The sequence below is a fragment of the Stenella coeruleoalba genome (assembly GCF_951394435.1).
Source record: "Stenella coeruleoalba genome assembly, chromosome: 19".
Taxonomy (NCBI): domain Eukaryota; kingdom Metazoa; phylum Chordata; class Mammalia; order Artiodactyla; family Delphinidae; genus Stenella; species Stenella coeruleoalba.
In genome coordinates this window covers 18435759-18453589 of record NC_137165.1, presented here as the reverse complement: position 1 = coordinate 18453589, position 17831 = coordinate 18435759, and the positions used below count along the sequence as shown (strand labels likewise).

At 46.3% G+C, this 17831-nt stretch overlaps 1 protein-coding gene and 1 pseudogene across 2 annotated transcripts in view; one reads left to right on the top strand and one right to left on the bottom strand.

The window, feature by feature from the left end:
• Positions 1-3953: 3953 nt before the first annotated feature.
• PSMD11 (proteasome 26S subunit, non-ATPase 11) overlaps positions 3954-17831 on the bottom strand; it is a 30205-nt gene continuing 16327 nt past the window's right edge. The window contains exons 6-14 of the mRNA XM_079904232.1: positions 16326-16520; positions 11674-11818; positions 10653-10713; positions 8805-8867; positions 6925-7050; positions 6388-6423; positions 6071-6122; positions 5629-5771; positions 3954-5510 (exon numbers count right to left, since the gene is read on the bottom strand). Of these exons, the coding sequence (XP_079760358.1) occupies positions 5629-5771; positions 6071-6122; positions 6388-6423; positions 6925-7050; positions 8805-8867; positions 10653-10713; positions 11674-11818; positions 16326-16520 (821 nt within the window). The 3' untranslated portion in view covers positions 3954-5510. The remainder of the gene's footprint in view (positions 5511-5628; positions 5772-6070; positions 6123-6387; positions 6424-6924; positions 7051-8804; positions 8868-10652; positions 10714-11673; positions 11819-16325; positions 16521-17831) is intronic.
• Positions 13662-16272, top strand: LOC307177356 (very-long-chain (3R)-3-hydroxyacyl-CoA dehydratase 1-like; annotated as a pseudogene). The gene is made up of 2 exons: positions 13662-13676; positions 14012-16272. The product of its transcript is annotated as a very-long-chain (3R)-3-hydroxyacyl-CoA dehydratase 1-like (transcript).

The following is a 17831-nucleotide window of genomic DNA, read 5'->3' as shown; positions in this document are numbered from 1 at the left end:
GGAGCTTCTGTCCAAGGTTCTGCTGGCGCCGCGGCCCCGCCCCCCGCTCGGCCGCCTTCGCCGCCGCCGCGCCCGCGCCCGCCCCGGCGCGCACCTCAGCGGCCTCCCTCTCGGGCGCGCGCGCGGCCCACGCGCAGGCCCGGCCAGGCCTGGTCTCGCCCGGGAGCCGGAGCCGCCGCCGTGCTCAGCACCAGCTGCGCGCGGTGCTGGCAGCGACACGGCCGCGAGCCCCAGGCGCCGCTCTACTCGCCGCGCCCCATCCAGGACCCAGGCTCGGGCGGCGGGTACTCGCGGCACCGCCCCGCCCCTCCCCGCCCCGCCCCACGGGGCCGCCCCCCTCCCACACTGCTTGCCGCCCTCTCGGCGCCGCCCCACCAGCAACAGCCCGGCCGTGCGAGAGTCGCGGGCGCACCGCGCAGCCGAGCTCGGGCGGGTGGAAAAGCTCCGGGCGGGGCGGGGCCGAGGGCCGACCCCGCCCGCCGCCCCGCCCAGACACGTGCTGCCTTTGTTCCCGCCGCGGCGCCGGCAGCTGCGGCCGCGGGGGCGCTCTCGGCCGCGTCCCCGCCCTGGCCGCCAGAGAAGCCATCCACGGAGGCTAGGACCCCGAGCAGCCTCCTTCCATTTAACCTCCTCGTCCCCGGGGACGTAAGCTAGGGAGCTCAGGGAGCAAGGTAGGGAGAGGCTAAGCCTTTGCTGAGGCCGCCTGAGTGCCCCAAGCATCCCAAGGGGACTGTCGCATCAGTTTTGAGTGCCTTTCCCTCTGGGATCTCTGTTGCCCCATCCCAGGTAAATGCCCACGGCCCAGGTACAGAGCGACTAGCCTTCCCACACCACACCTGGGACAGAGCCCTGAGGCTTCTGGCTCGGTCGCTGCCCCAGAGAAGGGCCAATACTGAGCCCATCACAAATGCGACCTCAAAATTTCCACCAGCCCTCTTGTTATAGAACAACTGAAGCAACTGCTTCTCCAACCAGCCTCTGATCTGCTGATTTAAATATTTTTCATGCTAAGCATATATAATTTGAAGATTCGGTGCCCATAAAATTATTAAATTCTGAGTAAAACTCTGGGTCTAATAAGCACTTTTCCTCTCACAAGGAACAAGAATCCAGATTCTTCACTATTCTTTGTTTAGTTCTGGAGATTGACTCAGATTTGACCACAAACCTGGGAAACAGGAGACTTAAACAATATCTTAATCCAAATTACCGCCTCTGGACCTGGTGATGAGGAAGTAGCAATCCAGAGAACACCCAATCCCCTGACTCCCAGGCCACTCCAGCACACAACCTGTGCCAGTTCTGCCTACTGCTCTAAGCAGTAAAGAAATCTGGTATCATTCAAACAATGCTACCATCATCAGAAAGTACTAGAATTTGCTAAAGTACTACTCAGAGATTCCTGTCAACAGTGGCAACAAAGCTTTAGGGGCCTTGGTGACCATACAGTGGGAAATGCATTACTCTGTACCCAGAAGGCTACTTCTTGTAGAGTCCTTGAGAAACATCCACAGTAGCTGTCATCTTAACTTAGAAGATAAAGGCAGGCCCTTAGCCCAGTGTGCCCCTCCCTCTGAACATTCCTCAGTGTACAACCCCTACCTGCTCTTCAAATGGAGCTGTCCTCCATAGTAAGGAGCTCTAAGAAGCAATCTCCTCCAGGTCCACTGGCCCAATGACTCTCTTCCTAAGGCAAAGTTGGACCCCAGCCTTTTTTCATCCTGCCCCTAATGGAGGCCCAGCTCCTGAGTTGGCCCATGTCCACACTGCCTTTCCTGTGTTGAGCAGGGGTTAAGTGCTTTCCACTTCCCAAAATATGCTTAGATTTCTAAGCCTGTAATCCACCCCTCAGAACTATCTGGAGCCGCCCTGTACTTACCTGTACCTACAAAATTTCAATACTAACTATTCCAATTCATGGTGGGCAGTACCCAGCTCCACCCCACCCCATTTCCCAAACCATGGAAGCTCGCATTGGCCTGGGCCTTTTCCAGCCTGCGTCCTCTCTTGCCTTTGCCCAGCCAGCCCTCCCCTACTACCTTCAAAAAGAGCTCTTGGCAGAACTACTCCAACCTCCTCACACTTGTCAGAGGCAAAGTCATGTGTGCAGCAGAGCATGAATGGGATGGCGCTGCCAGCACAGCGGCTTTTGTGACCGAAGAACCCTGGAACCCTGTCCACCCGTGTTGTGCCTGCTCTGCCTGTTCGGAGGCACCACACCACCCCTCTGCTCACTCAACACACCAACAACCCCCCTCCCCCTCCCAGCGCCCAGTACTTCTCCAACTGCAAAGCGAAGAAGGAATAGCTACAATCTGCCACAAATGGCAGATCAAGGACCCAGGAGGCAGACCTGGATGAATGATGCACAGCTGTTTTCTTCTGTCTTCACCAGAGAACTGCAGGGAAGCTCTCCAAATCCCACCCCCATCAATCAGCCTCTTTATCCTATAGTCTATCCCTAGCTGCCGGAAAGGCCAGCCTGCGCGTTACATGCACGGCTGGGATGTCCATGGAGAGTTCCCATCCTCTGCATGCCCCTTTCCCACACCACTCTGAGGAAGGGAGGCCAAGGCCACAGCCAGCCAGCTCTCAGAAAGGGTTCCAAATAAAGCAGGTCTGAGCCCTGGCTCCTGAGGAAGTAGTGCTTTGTTCTCTCAGGCATCACAGAGCAGCATCTAGTGGCCTTTCTGGGCAGCACAGGTTACATAACTAGCATGCAGCGGGGCTCCACAGCCAAGGGACGCAGCCGCCGCTCCCAACGCCATCAGGATCTCATCAACACACAAGGAAGCCCAGGCACCGTGAAGCCTGGTGCCAGGAAGGGCCCATAATTGAGGGAGCCAGGCCCATGCTAGCCCATGGGCTACCCCACCCTCTCAGCTGCACCTAGATGCAGCTTACCGAGGCCTGGGAGGGGAAGCAGTCCCTCGAGGTCTGGAGCAGCGCTGTCCAAAAAAAACCATGAGCCACAAATGCAAGCCCCGTAGATAATTAAATATTTTCTAGCAGCCACATAAAAAAAGTTAAAAAAAACAGGTATATCTTAATAGTACATTTAACCCAATAAATGCTCAAAATATTTCAACATATATATAAAAAAGAAGTTGAGCAATTTTTCTTTTTTCACATTCTTCAAAGTCTGGTTTGTTTACATTTGCAGGGCATCACAGTTTGAACTAGCCACAATTTCAAGGACTCAACAGCCATATGGGGCTCATGGCCACACACTGGACAGCACGGGTCTGCAGAAGTCAGCAGACCTGCCCAGGGAGATGACGAGAAGGCTGCTGCCCCACTGAGCTCCTGGGACTGCCCTCCCCCCACTGCTCGGGCTCTTGATCCCTTTGGAATATTTTTAAAGTCCTTTATTGAAGCACAACTCTTCCTTAAGTAAAACTATACACAGAGACACAATACTGAAAGAGAGCAGAGAGTGGCTCAGACTGGAGTTGGTGGCTAGAGCCCACCCTCCCTCCCAGTGGCTCCAGAGCCCCACAAGACAGGTCACTCCCAGGGTCTGAGGGGTAGTATAAAATCAATCCTTTTGAACAAGATTCCAAAAAACTAAAACTAAGCCACAAGTGAATGCCAGGGCTCTCCAGGCACCTGTACTTCCATGACTTCATGTAGCACTCCCACCACAATTACCTACCAAGAAAGCGCCATCCTTGTCGTGTAAGTGAGGAAACAGGCTCAGAGGATATTACAACCCAAACCCCATGTCCTCACTGGACCATGATGCCTTGGAAAAACAAAGATAACTGAGCCCCATTTCCCATTTTAGCCCTCACAGACCAAATTTCTCACCCAAAGCCCTCCACTTGACCCCGGATCTAAAGGTCTCCCATGAAGCAAATGAGACAGCAGAGCTTTGTCCAGTCTAGAGGGCTACACAGAGCTGTCTGGACTTGGTCAGAAGCCCTCCAGCACTCAAGAAAGGACACTTTTTGAAAAAAAAATTGTTTTTATTGGAACTCATCTGAACATCAGATATACCTGGTGTTGGTTAGCAAGAACCGTTTGTACATTTGATATTGATGGTGCCAAAACCAAAACAGTGACTGGACATGATGGGGAAAGATGTTGAGAACAAAAACCTGATTTTGGAGAGGAAAATAAAAGCCAGTCAGATTCAGTGAGGATGCAAAACCTGGTACAACAAAATCCTTTTACAAAATATAAATTTATTACGAAAACCTGGAAGGATAATCTGACAAAGGGAAAGAAAGATAAAAGGAGGCCAGCAGGAAGGAGGCAGGAGGAGGGGGAGAGGAAAAAAGAAGACAAAGAAGAATGAGAGGAAGAAGAAAATATAGCTGAGCACAACAGAGGTGCAGAAGCTTACCTGCCCAAATGGCATTAAAAGCCTTGCTATGTAATCTCATCATAAAACAAAGCATGCTGGAGTACAGTGCTCTACCTCCCATCCGTTCCATTTCTAAGAGGTAAATAAAGAAAGCTCCCTGGGAAGGGGACATGAGGTTGCTCAAAAACCCAACAACAAAAATTGGGAGGAAAAAAAAAAACAAACAACAACACACCCCACAGTCTCATTTCCGATGTTCACTGTTTAAAAAAGGAATAAATCCATCTGACAGCAGGAGAGAAGCAGGGGGATGGGGAGAGAAGCTGAAGTATTTCAGACAGCCTGGCTCCCCTGGAGGGGGGAAGGAGGAAGGAAGAGACATGGGATGGTCTCCTGGTTGAGAGAAGGGGAAAGAGGGGGAGAGAGAAAAGAGCAGAGGAGAGGGGCAATTAAAACACTGACATCTAATCTAGTTTACTGTGTTAAAAAGAGCCACATGCACAGCAGGCCCCCTGAGGGCCCACACTGCTCCCTGTGTGGCCATGGTGACACTAGCTCCTGGCCATGTCCCCATTCCTTCCCAGGTTGGAGCGGAGCCGTGCAGGTGCTGCTGCGGCGGTGGCGGCGGCGGGACCTTCGGCCAGTCTGCTGGAGCCATTGTTGGGGGGAGGGCGGGGGGATGGGCCACATGGCAGGGGAAAGGACACCGAAACGCCTCATTTCAAATAAAAAGGAAAATAGCAGTCTATACACAGTTGTTTGTTTTGGTTCAGTACAAACAGAATAAAAAGTCGTTGCTTTGATAGTCAGGCGAACACCCAATTCTGAAGAGGAGGTGAGGTGACACCCAGCGGGTGGGTTAGGAGCCCCAGTGGCTGGCGGAGCGCCTGGCTTGGTGGCCCTCTCCCAGGAGGCAGAGAGCACAGCTTTAGGTAGTGTAAGCCTTTTTCCTTTTATTTAGAATAACCTTTTTTTTTCTTTTTTTTCTTTTTTTAAGCAATTTCCCCACTCCCAAGTTGGGCCAGTAAAGATTACATGAAAACTGGCACACCTATCGGCTGGAATACAGATGCACCAAATGAGGATTTAAAAACTTTCTGAGCGAAAAGTAGAACAGAAAGAAAAAATCTCCTAGCATTTTCCCCAAAGGTTTCACTCTCCCGCCACACACACTCTCCAAAGGACCGCTACAGATCCAACTCTGCAAGAGAAGACAGAGCAGTGTCAATCGGGGAAGCCGCAAGGCCACCAGGAGGCTTTCAGTCTCGACAGGCAGAAGACAGCGCTGCCCGGGCCCGGGTCCCGGAGTCAGCACTCACCTATGTCAGTTTCTTGGCTTTGTTGTAGAGGGAATCCACTACTTTACTCATGTTCTGAATTGTTTCCAGAGCAGCTTCGTAAGTTTTATCTACTGGGGGTTCATCAAAAATAATCAAGACACCCTCCCCCTGGTCCAAGATCCCTGCAGAAAACACAAGCAAACCCAGGTAAAAGAAAGGATTAGACACACGAGCATTTGAGAAGCAGCCCACTCCCTAGCTGCCTCACTTTCTCCAGAAAGGAGTAGAAACAGAAGTCATCTTCCTGTTCCATTCGTGCATGTTTATTACACTCTCATCACAGGCATAACAGGGGCAAGGATCCCAGGGAACCACCAGGTGATACAATGGAGCATCTTCTTTCAAGATAAACAAGAGCATGATGCCTCTTCACCATTTCATCACCTCCACCAGCCCCCTCGCCGGTACGACTGTTACTCACCATGAAATTTCTTGTCAAGAATCATCTGTGATAATTTCCTTTCCACGTCGGCCTAAAATCAAAGCACATGATTAAAGGGCCCAGCATCTACTAGTGAGAGATCACACTGACATGAAAGCCTTGTATAAAAGGATCTTATGGCAAATGGTCTGAAAATAAAACAGCAACAATGCATCTGCAGCTCTCAGCCCACGGTCCCCAGTCCCCACTGAGAAGCTTGGGAGCTTTGCAATAAGGCCCAGCGGGTGTAAAACGGCAGCCCCTCCACATGCCCCTTTCCCCATCCCTACCCTCAAGACAAGCTCAGGACTCCTTACCTTGGAGAGTTTGATGAGGCTAGATATGTGTTCGATCTAAAAGGAAAGGTAAAAAGACACCAACACTGAAAGTTTTACTTCTGCCTCTAATATCGGGATGAGGGTGGTGCTGTATCTTGAAATCCTGCCGAATGTCTCTACAGGGACAGATTCTCTTTGGCTGTGCTTAGGTCTCTTGTGCTTGGTCCATCTGCCTACCCTGCATCACTACAGACAACAAATACACTCCTGTCCCACACACCCAGAACAGAAAGCATTTACCACATGCACAGTGACTACAAAAGCTAGGAGGAGACTGCACTGAAAACAAGCAGGGGCAATCTCACCAGCCTCTACCCCACAGCAACCCTCTCCTTGACTCTCATTCCCTGTCAAGAAAATCCCAAGCTCTTGGGGGTCTCTCGCCCAGCAGGCACACCCTTGGAAGTGAGTTCCTATTCTGAATGGTTGTGGGAAGGGAGGTGGCTATAGTGAGGACGCCTAGCCAGAAACCCCCTGCCACCAGAGAAGAGCTAGAGTCCCCAAGAGGGTTCTTACCTGTACTCGGGAAAAAGGCTCAATGACTCGGATCAGATTCTGTTCCAGCAAGTTATCATACAACTTGGCCAAGTGTGTGCTGATGATTGGGTCATCCCGGAGCTCTGCCCGGTAATCTGTTAGAGCCTGCCAAAAGAGCCGAGATTGGCACAGAAAAGGACTTGAAAGTCACGCTACTCGCAGCTTCCTAAGTAGTGAGCTGGCCCTTGTAACTACATGGTTGACTGTAGTTCTGGAGGATTTGGGAAGATGAAAGAACAGCCACGACTGAAGGCAGAAGAAAATGAAAAGAAGTGAAAGGTGGAGCCTAACCCTAGGCACCATCTTCCTGTCCAAAAGCCTCACACTGACAGCTCAAACCATGTAAGCCCTAAGAAGCAGCTCAGCTTGCAAGCTAAATTCACTGCAAAAGCAGTTCTCAATATGTATTCCACAGAACAAATAAGGCCTCCATGGGGGCAGGAGGAGGGGGAATTCTGAGGTTAAATAATAGGAAATGCTGAATTCCACAGCTAGCTCTTGGGGTTTTATAAGGAATATCAGCACAGAAAACCAAGTACCTTTCTAATTTTGTTTAGCCCTAGGGTTTCCCAAATATCTGATCACAGACCCTTTTTTTAATCCCTACTAGAAGTGTTCCATCCAAATTGGGGGATAAAATGATCTAGACTCTTTGTTTATTTGTGTATGTGATTTATTTACCTTTAGTAATGTTCTCACAATATCCCAGCCTCATGTCAGCTGTGCTATAAGGTGTTAAGGGAAGCAAGCAAATCATGCCAAGTAAGGAAATGAAATTGGCAAGAAACCTCAAGTAAGATGATGAACCCTGGGGACAGAGAGCCACATGGTCTAGTTTCTGTCCATACTATTTTTCTTCCTGGATCTAGGTTTGTTTTTATTAAGTTGGTCATTATACTCAGACTAAGAGAGAGGCTCACAAAAGTATAAGTCTCACCCGATTGCTTAGACAAGTTTTTCTCCCTTTCCAAACCTTCACAAACATTGAGTGAAAGGCACAGGAGGCAAGGCCAGCCTAGAACTTCTGTCCTAAGGAAGTATCTCTCAGCCCAGATGCACACATCAAAACTTCTCTTCTGTCCACAGAGGAGAAGCAGACCTGGCATTTCTGGAGCTGAAGTAACATCTAAGACCATGCTGCATGGTGCTTGTGTCAGACCCTGACACACATGAGCTGTGTGACCCAGGCCTCCTCTTTAAATTCCAGCTTCCCCAAGCATAAAATACAGGTAACAGGTTTGTTGTGAAAAATCAAATGAAAGGGGACTTCCCTAGTGGTGCAGTGGTTAAGAATCTGCCTGCCAATGCAGGGGACATGGGTTCAATCACTGGTCCATGAAGATCCCACATGCCGCGGAGCAACTAAGCCCACGTGCCACAACTACTGAAGCCCGCACTCCCTAGAGCCTGCGCGCCGCAACTACTGAGCCCATGTGCTGCAACTACTGAAGCCCACACGCGTAGAGCCCGTGCTCCACAACAAAGAGTGGCCCCCCACTCACTGCAGCTAGAGAAAGCCTGCACACAGCAATGAAGACCCAACGCAGCCAAAAAAAAATCAAGTGAAAGAAGGATGACAGAACTTTTTGAAACTGAAAGGTACTGTATATAAATGAGGTATGACAGTTCAACAAGTTTCATTGTACAGAAGTGCTTAACTACTTCCTGGTTTTGATACTGTACTATAGATAAGATGTAACCACTGGGGAAAACTGGGTGAATGGTACATGGGATCACTCTGTACTATCTTTGCAACTTCTTGTAAAACTATAATCACTTAAAGATTAAAAAAAACTTTTTAAAGTGCTTAAATGCCCCTCCCCTCCACCAGTTCCCTACCAACCCAATACCTTGCTTACCTTTTCAAAATCTGCCAGTGATCTGTTCTTGCTAGCCTGAGCCACACATTTTAATGCTTCTGTCTAAGAATAAAGAGAGAAACAGTGAAAGTGATCTGCACACTCACATCCCAACAAGTCTCATAAGGAACATGCTATGTCCACACAACTTCTGGCTGCAAGGAAGAACCTGCCCCACCACTCCTCTTCTTCAGAGGCCTAGGAAGAAAAGCTAGAGGAATACCACTGTGTGCCAACCAGTTTCCCTTTGAAAGCTGAAGTGACTTAAAGGTACTAAGAAATAGGAAGTTTTCCAAAAAAGAAACTTTGATAAAGCATTCTCCAAAGATGACAAGCTAAAAGGGAAAATGGCCCGAGAAGTGCGATTTCCTCGCCCCTCCTCCAAGACTCCCTATCCCTACACCCCACAGAACCCTTCCTGCCCTCAGACTTGATCATACCTTGTGCTTTATAAAAACTCATTCTGCTGGGTTTGGTGCAGGGCACAGACCAAGATTTACTTTCATTAAGCTTGAAGCATCAAAATGCTACGTATCATACTGAATGTTAAAACCCCAGTGATGAAGGTATAACCAAGGGTTAAGGGGCAACTTCTAACTTTATAAAACGTTATAAAAGGTACCCGACCAAGCTCTTAAGTCTCTACTCAGCACGAAATCTACAACATTCATCTTCCTGAGTGCCTGACTCCTGCTTGAAAGCTGTCATCAAGGAACAAAGGACCAGAGGGAACTCCTCTTGTACCAGCCTATGTACTTAAACAAGGAAGGTAGTGTCTTATACTGCAGACTTTAAAAATGATGCAAAGCTAATCGTTAGTGTAGTTTGTCTCCAGCATTTGTCCTATAGACAGAAAAATGTCATAATGAGAATAGCATGAAACTTAAAGCCAGATAACCCAATTTCAAAGTCTCGCTTCACCATTACTAGTTATCTGGCCTTGTTCTGGACACTTGACCTCTCTTAGCCCACCTCCTCAACTCTAATTCTAGATATGATAGTCTTTCACTACAGAAATAAACAATATTCTTTTGGTCAAAACTAGGAGCTGATCTGAAACAACTTCTGATGAAAAGCCAATTAGGGCCACTTGTATAGAAGGAAGAAATCATCTGTTGTGGACATTCTGCCAAAGATACAGTGAGATAGCCAACGTGTCTGCTGTTTAGAGACAACTGCATTTGAAACCTAGAAAGACTACTTTTACTTTACCAGTGATAATCAAGTGAAGTACAAAGTGATGATGCAGACATCTGAGACATCATCTTTACACAGGTCACACTCTTACCTACTCAGGCATAAAAGCCATCACAAATAGGGCTACCGACCTTGATATCAAAGGCCTCTTCTTGACCACACCCAAACTCAGGACAAGAGTGGGAAGGTACTGATAAGAGAAGCACTTGAGTCATCAAAACCTAGTTTCTGCACCAAGCAATCTGACCTCTCTAAAGCATACGCGCATCAGACCTTACCCGGCTCCACACTCTTGGAGAATCCAAGATTTCTTATTCCGCGCATGAAATTTTCAAGCCAAGATCATGGTAGATATACTTTCCGGTCGAAGCTAAATGCAACCTAACTCACTGTAAATGCTCCAGTTCAATTCTGAGTTCTGTTAAGTCCCTCAAACCACCCAATACCCAAAAGAGCACCAAACATTGACTTTTCAGGCCAAGAATTAACAGTACAGGAAATATACCGAACGTGCTTAATGAAAAGAGGGGGGAAGAAAGAATGAAGAGCGGAATGGAGACCTGAAGAGCACGGTCTCACTGAACACCATGTCTAATAACACGCTGCCTCAGAGTGAGCAGAGATCAGAACTGCAGTCAAGGCATCCCCTACCTGCCTCCCCGCATACCGAAGTGCAAGCTTCCCGCTCACCAAGGCCTGGACATCTTCTGGGCTAAAAAAAAAATACATACTCGGTCAACTGCTCCAGGATATTATGCTTCTAAGCATATGTTCAGGCAAATATCTTTTCCTCTGAAAAGACTCTGCCCACAGAGGTAATAAGCCCCCACCCCTAAACCCATAGGCCTCTCACACCATAGACGCTAGGCTTTCTCCACTCTGGGCTCAGTGCTGAAAAGCAAGAAAACTCAACGTTAAAAAGAAAGCCACACTGGGAATTCCCTGGCGGTCCAGTGGTTAGGACTTGGCGCTTTCACTGCCGTGGCCCCGGGTTCAATCCCTGGTCTGGTCAGGGAACTAATATCCCGCAAGCTGCACGACATAGCCAAAAAATAAAGAAAGAAAGAAAAAGAAAGCCACACTGAACCTACCAGAAGTAATAGACCCAACAGGCAAAATGATACATATAAATCAAATCCCAGTATAACAGATCTTTCAAAACACAAGCCCTGTTTAATCCCAAGATCCAAAAAGAATCCCAGTCAGTATCTCATTTATTCCCAAAAAAGAATGTGGAATAATTCTGTAAATCTTTAGAAAAAGATCTAGCTGTCATACTTGCCGTTGTCGCCTTTTTCAAACCTCCCCCTAACCTCTCCTTTAACCACTCCCATTCTGGGTGGCCCATTGGCTGGTGCTGGTCTGTAAGCCATTTCCTGGCCCTCTGTCCTGTGCTCAACAACTCTTCTGGACAGCATTGTAGGATGAGGAGAACACTCAGAGGGGCTGGGAAAGAGATTTCTGAAATCTGTCTCCCCAGTTCTGAAAGACTAGCAAGGAAAAGTGCTCTGGATTACCTTCGATCCTCCCATTCCACCTCAATCAGCCCCACGAGGTGGCAGCCGCTGCTTCTGTAACTGGCCAAAGTCCCTGCCCAAGCCATCTCTGCCATGGCAGAAAATCTTAGATGAAGGACCTGAGTTCTCATATCCCAAAGTTAATGTGCACCTACGTGTTGAGCATGATTTTGCACAGCAACATGTACTTCAGAGATGTGATGGCCTTGGGGCTATCGATGGAGTCATAACCCTCAAATGCCTCATAGAAATATGAGTATGCAGTTTTCCAATCCTTCTCCTCTGCTGCATGGATAATACCTGGGCATTGAAAAGAAAAGAGTAAGAACCATATGAAATAATAGAACCATAAAATGTCACAGCTGGGAAGGGCCTCAAAAATCTATCCCAACCTCATCTACTTACTGATGAGGTCAGGAAAGAATAAAGGACCTGCCCAAAGTCACTGCCATCTAGTGGCAAAGCTGGGATTAGAACCCAGGTCTTTGGCCTCCCAGTTCAAATTCCAAAGGAGTTAGAGACCCAACAAAAGGGGATCCTAGAAACCACATATGGTAACATCTTTTCGCACCACCACATCAGTCCTGCTATCCATTGGAACCACTAGAAAAGGCCACATTTACCCTCCATGACATTACCTTCACGGGTCAGAAAACTGACACAAACATCCCTCCCTGGTCTGCCCAAATTACTAGTTTTAATAACATCAACCATTTAAGATAGCTTTTCTAAACTTGACACTTTTATAAGTAAGCAGCTTTCCTGAGAGAGAAAAAGAAAATCCAACCTCTTACAGTCTCATTTCAGATACTGGTCATTTATAGATAGATGCGATCAGTAAATGGATTTCATGTAATGCCAAATCCATGAACTTAATTGTACACAGTTAAGCAGTATTACGCTACACTTCATCTAACCAGTTCTCTACTGTTTAGAAGTTGGGTTGCTCCCAATAAGCCTAACTTTGACTGAACCTGCTAGTACTTCCAACCTATGCTATCACGTGGGATGACGTGAAAATTAGTTCTTCCTAGCTTGGAAGGCAACTAAGCCCTAAGTTTCTGTGTATCAGTTCTAACCCTGCCTCAGCCACATCCATTTGTTTACCACAGGGCTTCCCAACTTTTCCACATCAAGGTACACGAATGAAGTATTCAGCACACTGGAGTAAAAGGATGAAACTGCTTACACATGACCCCAGGGGATCACTGTTTCAGACCACCCGTCACATACCTGTATGCCTGGCATGCCAGTTGGGAACTTATGAATTAATAACCACTACTGAGTGATATGTGCCAAACCTACCCAAAAAGCCTCCTGTTTAGAGGCTGAAGGATTCAGGTCCTTCTACTACTGTTCTTAACTACAGAGGCCTGGAGAAAACCCACCCTCCTCTGTAGCCAAGGAGACCTCCCTCAAAAATACCCAACAGACTACTAGCACTGCCAAATTAAATGAGACAAATGCCCATTTTCCCATTCTTCCCAGTCCAGAGCTAGAATAGACCAGACAAAAAATAAGACTGATTAAATAAAGAAAAAAGTAAAGAAGAGCTGGTATACTGCTTTCCAAAACACATTAGCAAATAGAGACCACATTAGGACTACAAGCATCACAGCTGGCATAGGAAATTTATTATTTAAAGAAACAAAACACTAGACTGTTACTCATTCAACACAAATATTAACAAGGGCCTACCATGTGCCAAGCACTGATATAACTACTATAGAGAAAATAAATATGAATTAAGGCCCTGAAGGAGCTCACAGTCTCACAGTGGTCATCAAAACAGAAACAAGGAGATTAGTACCATAATATGTATCAAAGAATATACCTTTCTTGGGAAGTCCAAAGTAAAGAAGGCATTGAAGAGGGTTTATAAGGCAGACATGTGAGCTTGATCTGGAAGGATGCATAGGAGTTTGCCAAGGGGAGAAGATGGAAAGGGGAATTCCAAGCACAGAAGACAAAATATATAAAGGCACAGGAGCAGCAACATATAAAGTCATTTGGTGACTAGGACTGAAAACCAGAGATAACCATGAAAAGGATGTCTTCCTTCTCAATGCACTGTTAAAGTAAAATAGCCTGGGGATAATGGGGAACCATTGGAGTTACATGATCAGATCTCTGTTTCCAAAAAATGACTTTAGGACTAGTAAGCAAGATGGATTGAGAAAAGTGACTAGGGACAGTTAGATCAGTAAAAGACTACTCCAGTGGTCCGGTGGCATTAATTAGAGCAGTGATTGTAGAAATGGAAAAGAAAGGGCAGATTTGGAGACAGACTCAACCTGATACATCAGAAGAAAGAGTGACTGAGGATAATTAGTCAAGGGAGGAGAACCAAGAAGACAATGCTGTCAAAGAAGCATGGAGTGCTCAACAGTGTCAACCCCCCCAAATCTGACAGAGGATAGAGGGGAGTTACTGTCTTGCAAGGAGTCAACAGAGACACCAAAGTAATGACATTCTTTCAACTTTTCCAAGAAGCTTGACAGAAAAGGAGAAGACAGAAGGCTGTGCTTTTTCAGCTGGGGCCGTTCAAAGACTGAGAGGAAGGCCGGGGGGCCGGGCGTGGCGGCAGCAGTGGGCACTTCAGCAGTGCGCTCAGCCAGGCCCCCTCCCGCTCCCCTGCCCCTCTTGTTCACGTCCCCCCAGCAAGGAGGTCGGCACCAATGGCGGTGCCTCGGAGGCCGGCGAGGAGAGGGAGGCCGTGGGCAAGAGGTGCCTGGGCTTGTTGGCCACCGCCTGGCTCACCTTCTACAACATCACCATGACCGCGAGGTGGCTGGTACTGCCTATTGCCACGGTATGTTTTTATATGGAAAAAGGAACACACAAAGGTTTATATAAAAGTATTCAGAAGACACTTAAATTTTTCCAGACATTTGTCTTGCTTGAGATAGTCCACTGTTTAATTGGAATTGTACCTACTTCTGTGCTTGTGACTGGGGTCCAAGAGAGTTCAAGAATCTTTATGGTGTGGCTCGTTACTCACAGTATAAAACCAATATAATTTTTTATCATCTTATATCCTGTCGGAGTTGCTGGTAAACTTCATACGATACGCGACATACGATATACACTGCCTTACCACACATGAAGAAAACAGGAACGTTCTCAATAAGACTTCCCAATAAATACAACGTCTCTTTTGACTACTGTCATTTTCTTCTTATAACCATGGCCTCATGTATACCATTGTTTCCACAACTCTACTTTCATACGTTACATCAGAGAAGACAGGTGCTTTATGGAGAGGTGACTGTCGAAAAGGATGATTAAATGATCCCTACAACAAGGTGCTTTTTCCAGAATAACCAGGATTACTGGAGTCCAAGTTTTAATAACAAGAATAAACAGCTTGATGAGAAAAAAAAAAGACGGAGAGGAAGATCCAAGTGGAGACGAAAAACTAGACTTAGAATTGAAAAAACTAAAGACTTAAAAAGGACAGGTAGGGGCTTCCCTGGTGGCGCAGTGGTTGAGAGTCCACCTGCCAATGCAGGGGACATGGGTTCGTGCCCCGGTCCGGGAAGATCCCACATGCCGCAGAGCGGCTGGGCCCACGAGCCATGGCCGCTGAGCCTGCGCGTCCGGAGCCTGTGCTCCGCAACAGGAGAGGCCACAACAGTGAGAGGCCCGCGTACAGCAAAAAAAAAAAAAAGGACAGGTAGAAGGATCATGCTTGATAATGGGTAAAAATGAACAATGATACAAATTCTGGGGAGGAAAGAGAAATAAAGAAGGTTCACATAAAAATGGCCTCTATTTGCTCTGAGAAATAAGATGCAAGTTCATCTCTTGACCATAAAGAAATAACATAATGAAGAGTAGTGGCTTAAACAAAGTGCCGGTATTTGGTCAAAGCAAGGTACTGTGTGATAAGAGCTTACATTCATCATCTCATTTAATCCTCACTCTCATCCTATGAGGAGGTACAATTATTTATCACCATTTTTTAGATGAGCTAAAGAAAAATTTAAGTAACTTGCCCAGTCACACAGCTAGAAATTTGCAGAACCAAAATTTCAACCTAGAAAAGTTGTTTTCTAGACTTTTTTCTAGAGCTTCTGCTTTTAACCTGAATCACAAAACATGTCATTTGATACTTACAATACCTGAGAGGCAAGTATGGTACCTATTATCTCCCTCTTGCAGTTTTACATGGAAACAAAGATTGCGAAGAGGTAATACCAGGTAACACTAGTTAGTCCTCTGACTCCAATAATGCTCCTTCAATAATGATAATAAGTTATAACTAATAAAAGCTGCTGACTACAAGAAAAAGTATTCTATTGCCAATCCATGGCCTCCTAACCCCAAAATTCACACACTCCATCAGAAAGCAACCCACTACACTCCACTGAGATAGGGGGGTGGGGGGGTGTCTTTCCTCAGCCTAGATCTGAGGCCCTTTAGAAAAGTCCAACATGCTTTACAAAGGTCTCCAAGTGACAAGAGACTTGGGTTAGTCCAATTCTGGAGAGAAGTGCTACCATTCTGAGTAAGTGACTAAGATGGAAGATAAGGGAGAGCTTTTTAAACCTAAGTGAGACCTCTCTAGGGTGTTGGCTCTAACAATCAGTTTGCCTGGTCAACCACAGATTAAGCATGTTCTTAATATATTTTAGGCAGTTAACAGCAAGTGAAGAGGAGGGGGGCAGCTAGTGAGAGAGGTAACCTTCCATTGGTTTCTCTGAGGAAGCTTGAGCCAAAACAGCCAATTTTATTCTCCAGCCCCAACCCCCCAGTCCTTTCACCTGTGAGGTAAGATGAGCTTTAAGAAAACATGGGGTGTTACCTGACTGCATATCCAAGGTGGCCTGCAATTTAGGGGGGCAGTAAATGGCATTTGCTGTGGTTCGAGCAGAGGTTAAGGCAGCTCGGGCTTTTGGCAGGTTGCTCAGGGCATGGTATGTTTTGCTTTCTAATAGCTGTACTTCCACCAAAAGGGCTTTGTCATCCATCTTTTTCAACTCCCGCAGCAACTGAGAACCTGGAGAAAGAAAAAACATATACCTCCTTTGTTAGCCATAATCTTAATATTTTAATATTGTAATATTTCCCTCTCACCCTCATAAGAACACTCAGGATAAAGAAATCTGCCTGAACTCAAAATGAGGTTATTTATTTGCAAGATTTAAATTTTCTGCTAATGTGCTATCTTCCAAAGAGAAACACAGATCTCTCTGAAGCCTTTCTGCACACAAAGGACATTACAGCTGAGAATCATATAAGTTTACTCCTAAGATTTGAATACAGTGGGAATCCCCACCCAGAAAATGCTGAAATTACTTATCCAGTTCAGAGAGACACTTGATCTCACTCTCTTCCTGTCCAATAATCACAAGACTACATAAGAAACACCAGGCACTAGGGTTGGTGGGGGAAGGAAAGAGCTTTGGATATACTAACATCCAAATAGACCTTCTTTCCCCTGCTCAACATCACTAGTTTAGTCATTAGGGAAATGTAACTCAAAACCAAAATGAGATACTACTTCACACCCACTAAGATGGCTAAAATTAAAAAGACAGACAATATTAGGAAATGTTGGTGAGGATCTGGAGAAACTGGAACTCTCCTCATACATTGCTGGTGAGAATGTAAAACGGTGCAGCCACTTTGGAAAACAGTTTGGCAGTTCCTCAAAAGCTAAACAGTTACCATATGACCCAGCAATTCTACTTCTGGGTATATTATACCCAAAAGAAAAACATGTCCACATAAAACCTGTTCACAGCAGTATTCATAATAGCCAAAAAGTGGAAACAATCTAAATGTCCATGAACTGATGAATGGATGAATAAAATGTTGTACAGCTATACAACGGAATATTATTCATCAATAAAAGCACTGCTATATGCTACAACACAGATGAACCTTGAAAACATTATGCTAAGAGAAAAAGCCAATCAAAAAGACCACATACTGTATGATTCCATTTATGTGAAATGTCCAGAATAGGCAAATCTAAAGAGGCAAAAAGTAGTTAGTGATTGCCTGGGAAGGTGGGCAGGCAGAGATGATGGATGGGGAATTAATGGGAAGAGACAACTAATGGGTACAAGGTTACGTTCTGGGATGATGAAAATGTTTGAAATCAGACAGTGGTGACAGTGGCACAACTCTGTGAATATACTAAAAATCACTGATTGTACACTTTTAAAGGGTGAACTTTATGGTCTGTGAATTATATCTCAATAAACCTGTTATTTTTTGTAATGCTACTAGTTGTTTGAACCATATGAAATTTCCATTTTTGCAGGATAAGAATTGAATATTGGCAATTTTTTCAACTTAATAG